At 41.2% G+C, this 7,642-nt stretch overlaps 1 protein-coding gene across 3 annotated transcripts in view; it reads right to left on the bottom strand.

Annotated features, from left to right (window-relative positions):
* Window positions 1–1,511, bottom strand: part of LOC119305053 (beta-1,2-xylosyltransferase XYXT1-like) — a 4,787-nt gene extending 3,276 nt beyond the window's left edge. For 2 of the 3 annotated variants that reach the window (XM_037581678.1, XM_037581679.1), the window contains exon 1: window positions 1,267–1,511. In XM_037581678.1, coding sequence (XP_037437575.1) covers window positions 1,267–1,432 — 166 coding nt within the window. In that variant the 5' untranslated portion in view covers window positions 1,433–1,511. The remainder of the gene's footprint in view (window positions 1–1,266) is intronic. The other variant, XM_037581680.1, reaches the window with a different exon arrangement.
* Between the last annotated feature and the right edge of the window lie 6,131 nt (window positions 1,512–7,642).

The following is a 7,642-nucleotide window of genomic DNA, read 5'->3' as shown; positions in this document are numbered from 1 at the left end:
GGTTGACCATGTTTATAGGCAACACCATCAACAACTATAATACCAAATAGACACAATATGAAAATATACTTGTTGTGTATCTAATGATATTCATTTGGTATCATATTTCTTGATAATTTTTCCTATATACTTGGCCAAACATTGCACCGTTTGACTTTAGATAAATTAAAGTTTGTAGGTTTTCCGTTCATAGGCAGGAGTACTAGTAAGTTTGGATTTGGAGATAGTGGATTGCATGTGTGCATGAAAAAATGTGGTGCATTCTTAATGAACTTATTTGAACAATTAATGCAATACAAAAATTTGGATGGAAATTATGATCTTATTTGTATCTTTTGATATTGTTCAGCAAGAAGCTTCATTTTCCTAAAAATGAAAGGTGTCTGCCATTATTATTGATTTTTAGAGTATGGAGAAGCATACTACTTAATGTTGAAGGATATTTCCAAAGATATACTAGTGTATAGAAAACATCTATCATCTAGTCTACCGGTGGGGTCAAGGGAAACAAGAAAACCAACAACTTGTGTGAGGACAATGGAAAGAGAGATCAGCAGGGAGAAATCAAGACATCTAATTCTGCATGAAGGGAGTGAGGAGAGGGCAGCGGAGATCGGACCTCAATTCTAGCACCCTTAACTGAAGCAAATGAAACATTAGGCTCCGCGAGAGTATCTGAGTATGTGGCCTTTGGGGCATCCAATGAGAAGCTTATGATATTTTCGTCTGGCTCTGGAGTCCGAGCACAACTATGCCAACTAGTTTTAGTAATCCAAGATACAATTAGCATTATATGTACACTCTTCTTTAACGTTAACGTTACGAAACATGCTATGATCTATATATCGTGCATATGCCTCAAAACACACATTAGCAATACACATACTCCCTTCATCATAAAATAAGTGTCTCAACTTTAGTATAACTTTGTACTAGTTAACAAATACTGCCTTTGTTAACCAATAGAAGATGTTTTGGATATTTTAATATAAATAAACTACTCCCTCTGTTAACAAATACTATAAGATCATAAAACAAAAAGAAATATTATAAGACGTTTTAGATCACTAGATAAGAATACATACAGACTGAAATGAGTGGACAAACAAGTGTCTATATATATTTTATCTGTAAGACGAGTATGTTATGAGCACATACGATCAAGAGAAAGAAACTTTAGCAAGTGGCCGCGCGGAGAACAGCGCGTAGGTAACTGAGATAACAGAAGAAGGTTACTACTGCAGTGCAGTTGTACTACGTACTAACCAATGGTACTCGTGGATCGGAACTGGCCGGACACCGTGGTGTAGAGCACGAGGCTGACGAAGAGACCGAGCAGGAACCCGAGCACGGCCTGGTGGTGGTGAGCCAGCGCTCTGGCCACGCCCGACGACGACGACCACGACGACGATGATGGCGACTCGGCAGCCATCGCGGTCCTGGTCCCGGGTAACTTGTCCCTCCGTCTCTTCTCTCCCTCAGCTCCTGTAAATCTGTCTCTGTCTCTCTGTGTCGACTTATGGGGCGGCTGGGCAATGCCGGGGTAATGTATGTGGTTATATATACATACAGTGAGTTTGCTGGCGCCTACCTACCTAGCCATTTCCATCCATGTGGTTCTACTAGCCACGTACGGGTTTAGGAGGGCTTGGGCGGTGAGACCACATGGACATGGATCCACATGCACCTAGTAGCTAGCTTGATCCTTACGTGCCGTTGCCTAGCTCTCCCGTTCTGCAAGTCTCCGGCTTATTGCCGACTAGTTGGTCTTATTAAGTCCTAGTTCAGTGCAATTTTATTCTGTGTGATGGAGTAGTAGTAGAATGGGTTAGCGTACAGCGCCAGTTCGACGATCAGCGCCAGCGCAGTTAATGATGCCATTAGAGTAGGTGCATGCACATGTGATGGGATTAATGACAGCCAGGGTCAACCTAAAGAGGTACAGGAACCTGGATTAAACTAACCCTCGCGCATTAAACCGCGTCTGATCTGTAAAGAAGATCACAACATAGTATGCTTCGACTGTGTAAGAGTTGGGAGACCCAGCTGCCACTGCCATGGTCAGGAATGTACGACACGGCTCCCGCACACACTGATGTGTGGACCCGGACCCACACGTCAGGGCCCGTATGTCAGGGGATCCGGCTCCCAGGAATGTATACGCATTCCACCCCAAAAGTTTTTTTCCTTTTCTTTTTATATAGGATTTTTGGGTTTTCTGTCTTTCATTATATTTTTTTGTCTTTTTTATGTGTTTGTTTGTTTTTATTTTTATTTTTTCCTTTCTAGTTCTTGAAGCGTGTGGTGATCGTTGGGCTTGCAGCGTGGGGCCACTGGGCTCAGGGTGATCGAATCATGAGTGATACGACATGAGAGAAGGGGGCAGGTGAGCACAGGCGAAGAGGAGGTGGGGTGTCGGGTTGGGGTTCGTCGGCCTCGGGCCCACATTGGCCATGGTCTTTGGGCGACAACGTTGTGCCCAATTGAATTGGGTAGGGATTTTGGTTTAGGGTTGATGCCGGCGTGAGAACTATAGGGATTTAGGTTTTCTTTTGCTCCCATCTCCGTTTTTATTCGGTTTTTTCTGTTCTATTTTCTTTATTTTGCCTCGGATTTTTTGCTTCTTTCTTAGTTTTCATGAGCTTTCTTCATTTTTCTTAGGTTTTGCTTCGTTCCTCGTAAGTTCTCATGATTTTCTTCATTTATGAGGTTTTTCTTTTGTTTCTTTTTTCCATTACTTCGGTTTTCACCGCTTTTCTATGTTTTTCTTTATATTCTAAAGTTTTCATACAAATTTCTATATTTTATGTATACATATGGACCATTTTTATACATGTTTAACATTTTTAAAAATATAAATAACATTTAAAAAATGTGTTTGATGAATATTTCTTGATACACATTGTACAAATTTTGTATATATCAAGATTATTTTTCGTATTTCGTGACATTTTTAGAATATATGATTAATATTTTATACATGCTAAACATTTTCTCAAATTTATGTTTTTATGTCCAATATGTTTAATACATGTTCTACATTTTTGGTATACATCAGGAAAATATTTATACACATTTTAATTTTTTTAATCTGATGATTAATATTTTTAAAAATACTTATTAACATTTTTAACATACATGATCAACTTTTTTCGTACACATTATATATTTTTTGCATACATGATCAAATTTTGTATACTTTTTTTCTATACACATTTAACATTTTATATGCACCTAGTTCAAGAGCTAGGCCGACCAGCGAGCACCATCCAGTTATCAATGACCGTGGGCAGTGGTTAATTAGATTCCGCAAAAGCTAGCTGGGTGGACCAAGTTAGTGTGATGTGTTGAGTCTATTTTGTTTATCAAATAAAATTGAATATCCTAGTTTTAAAAATTTATTTGGGGCTCAAACGTACTCCAAAAATTATGAATATTTTTGTAGCCCCATAGAAGCAATTCCAAGCCACATGAAAATCCCTAAATATTTCACACTTGTTTATAATTTCTTTATTTTTCAGATAAATCCAACTAAATTAAAGTTAGGGTTTATCCGCATTCCAAAAAATAATCATTTTAATCCTCAAAAATTCGAGAGGGCCCACATAATAAATATGAGGCTTAGCCAAAAATTTTGGGGTTGAGAAGGGTACACTAGTAGAAAAAGGACATAATGTGAGACACATTAGTGCCGGTTTGTTTTTGAGCCAGCACTAATGTGTACATTAGTGCCTGTTCCAACGGCTAGCCGGTCGCTGTCATTAGTACCGGTTCGTGGCGAACCTTTAGTACCGGTTCCTGACACGAACCGGTACTAAAGAGAGTGGTGGAAGGATGTTGTCAGTCTGCCCTCCCCCCCTCAGCACCTTTAGTACCTGTTCGTGGCATGAACCGGTACTAAAGGTCGTCGTACATAAACCCTTCGTCCACCCGAGCTCCTCTGTTCTTCCCTTTTCCCCTCACTTTCTCTGTTCTTCCCCTCTCTTCCTCGAGCTCATCACAAATTTTGCCCAAAATTTGTCAAGATTTGAAGGCCTCCATCCATTCAAATGATCACAAAGGTTAGCAACTTTGTCCTTTCATCTCTCATTGCTAGATTAGCTCTTGCAATGCTTTGTATAGTGATTCATTTGTGAGTTTAGTAATTTGGGAGGAATTATATGTGCTAGTATTTGATTTATATGCAATTTGAGGTCAAAAATAACACTTAGTTTGCATATGTAGGTGTGGTTTACTTAGTGCCTTCTAAATCTCCGTCGTAACCACCATCGATCGCCCGCACCATCCCGTCTCCGGCACCACCTTGTGGTGAGGCTCTTGTTCATGAATGTTTTACATTACCAAATTGATGTTTGTGTGATTTGGATATATAGTTACTCGTATAATTATCTTACCCGTACGTTGTTTGTTATACATAGTGCCATGGTTTTGATATCCGTCCCCATCGGCCCTCGTCCTTGTTATGATTCGGATGTGGTATATTCTCTTTTAAAACTAGTTTTTGCAATTTCGTGTTTATGACAAATTATGCCCATCAAGTTGACATAGATATTTTTATCTAGGAGGTATGTGAACCGGAAATTCCAACCGACCCTATTGTCGAGAGGTTAAATTTAGTTGAAAGAGAAAATGAGTATTTGAAAGAAAAATTGAAAAGAATTGAGGGGGAGAAGATGGAATTGGAGTTGCATGTTGCCGATGTCATCGATGATCACAAGATCAAGATGGAGAAAATGCGGTTGAAGATTAGAAAGATTAGAAAATATGCCATTGATAGTGTGGCTTGGTATCATTATGCTGTTGGATCAATTGTTACCTTAATTGCGGTCTTGATCGCATTTGTTGTTGCATTTAAATTCTTTAGCTAGAGAGTTATTTGTATGTTGCATTTAATTAAGTGTTGTATATGAACTTTATGTATGAACTTGTATTAATTTGGTCTATTCGGTGTTGTGTATAATGAAGATATGAGCCGACAATGGATGTATGATGACCGATGCTCTCCCGGGTTCATTAATGGCGTGCATACTTTTCTGCTTGACGCTGAGGCAAACAAGCGGGCGGATGGTTTTATGCCTTGTTCATGTGCTGGCTGTAAGAATGGTCATAATTACTCTACGTCAAGAACCATTCAAGTTCACCTATTTGAGTCCGTTTTCATGCCCCACTATAATGTTTGGACCAAGCACGGAGAAAGAGGGGTTATGATGGAAGACAATGAAGAAGAAGAGGATGACGACATCTATCCTGGCCATGGGTTCCCTGAATACGATGATACAATAATGGAGGAAGAAACTGAGCCAGCAATGCGGGAACAAGCTAAAGAAGAGGCATCAGATGAGCCCGCTGATGATCTAGGTCGGGCCATTGCCGATGCAAAGAGAAACTGCCAAGTGATTTGGAGAGGAAGAAGTTGCAGCGCATGTTAGAGGATCACAAGAAATTGTTGTACCCGAATTGCGAAGCTGACAAAAAAAAGTTGGGCACCACACTGGAATTGCTGCAATGGAAGGCAGAGAATGATGTATCTGACAAGGGATTTGGAAAGTTGCTGGTAATGATAAAGAATATGCTTCCAAAGGACAACGAATTGCCCGAGAGTACGTATGAAGCAAAGAAAGTTGTCTGCCCTCTAGGGTTAGAGGTGCAGAAGATACATGCATGCCCTAATGACTGCATCCTCTACCACGGTGCGTACGAGGATTTGAACGCTTGCCCGGCATGTGGTGCATTGCGTTATAAGATCAATCGCGATGACCCTGGTGATGTCGAGGGCGAGCGCCCTAGGAAGAAGATTCCTGCCAAGGTGATGTGGTATGCTCCTATAATACCATGGTTAAAACGTTTGTTCCAAAACAAAGAGCATGCTAAGGCGATGCGGTGGCACAGAGAAGACCGTAAGAAAGACGGAAAGTTGAGAGTACCCGCTGACGGTTCGTGGTGGAGAAAAATCGAGAGAAAGTATAGGGAGGAGTTTGCAGTTGACCCAAGGAACATATGGTTTGGTCTAAGCGCAGATGGTATTAATCCTTTTGGGAAGCAGAGCAGCAACCATAGCACGTGGCCTGTGACTCTATGTTTGTATAACCTTCCTCCGTGGTTGTGCATGAAGCGGAAGTTCATTATGATGCCAGTGCTCATCCAAGGCCCTAAGTAACCCGGCAATGACATTATGTGTACCTAAGGCCATTAGTTGAAGAACTATTACAGTTGTGGAATGGAACAGGTGTACGTGCGTGGGATGAGCACGGACGGGAAGAATTTGACCTAAAGGCATTGCTGTTCGTGACCATCACTGATTGGCCTGCTCTTAGTAACCTTTCAGGACAGACAAACAAGGGATACCACAGATGCACGCACTATTTGGATGATACCGACAGCATATATTTGGAGAGTTGTAGGAAGAATATGTACCTGAAGGAAATATGCCCTAGAGGCAATAATAAAGTTACTATTTATTTCCTTACATCATGATAAATGTTTATTATTCATGCTAGAATTGTATTAACCGGAAACATGATACATGTGTGAATACATAGACAAACATTGTGTCACTAGTATGCCTCTACTTGACTAGCTCGTTTATCAAAGATGGTTATGTTTCCTAGCCATGGACAAAAGAGTTGTCATTTGATTAACGGGATCACATCAGTAGGAGAATGATGTGATTGACTTGACCCATTCCGTTAGCCTTAGCACTTGATCGTTTAGTATATTGCTACTGCTTTCTTCATGACTTATACATGTTCCTATGACTATGAGATTATGCAACTCCCGTTTACCGGAGGAACACTTTGTGTGCTACCAAACGTCACAACGTAACTGGGTGATTATAAAGGAGCTCTACAGGTGTCTCCGAAGGTACATGTTGGGTTGGCGTATTTCAAGATTAGGATTTGTCACTCCGATTGTCGGAGAGGTATCTCTGGGCCCTCTTGGTAATGCACATCACTTAAGCCTTGCAAACATTGCAACTAATGAGTTAGTTGTGAGATGATGTATTACGGAACGAGTAAAGAGACTTGCCAGTAACGAGATTGAACTAGGTATTGAGATACCGACGATCGAATCTCGGGCAAGTAACATACTGATGACAAAGGGAACAACGTATGTTGTTATGCGGTTTGACCGATAAAGATTTTCGTAGAATATGTGGGAGCCAATATGAGCATCCAGGTTCCGCTATTGGTTATTGACCGAAAATGTGTCTCGGTCATGTCTACATTGTTCTCGAACCCGTAGGGTCCGCACGCTTAAGGTTTCGATGACAGTTATATTATGAGTTTATGAGTTTTGATGTACCAAAGGAGTTCAGAGTCCCGGATGAGATCGAGGACATGACGAGGAGTCTCGAAATGGTCGAGACGTAAAGATCGATATATTGGACGACTATATTTGGAGTTCGGAAAGGTTCCGAGTGATTCGGGTATTTTTTGGAGTACCGGAGAGTTACGGGAATTCGCCGGGGAGTATATGGGCCTTATTGGGCCATACGGGAATAGAGGAGAGAGGCCAAAAGGAAGGAGGCATGCGCCCCCCCCCCTCTGGTCCGAATTGGACAAGGGGCGCAGCCCCCTTTTCCTTCTTCCTCTCCCCCTCTTTCCCCTTCTCCTACTCCAACAAGGAAGGAGATAGTCCTACT

Source organism: Triticum dicoccoides, chromosome 5B (assembly GCF_002162155.2).
Source record: "Triticum dicoccoides isolate Atlit2015 ecotype Zavitan chromosome 5B, WEW_v2.0, whole genome shotgun sequence".
NCBI lineage: Eukaryota > Viridiplantae > Streptophyta > Magnoliopsida > Poales > Poaceae > Triticum > Triticum dicoccoides.
Note: the sequence above shows the minus strand (reverse complement) of the source record. Positions and strands in the feature narration are given on the sequence as shown.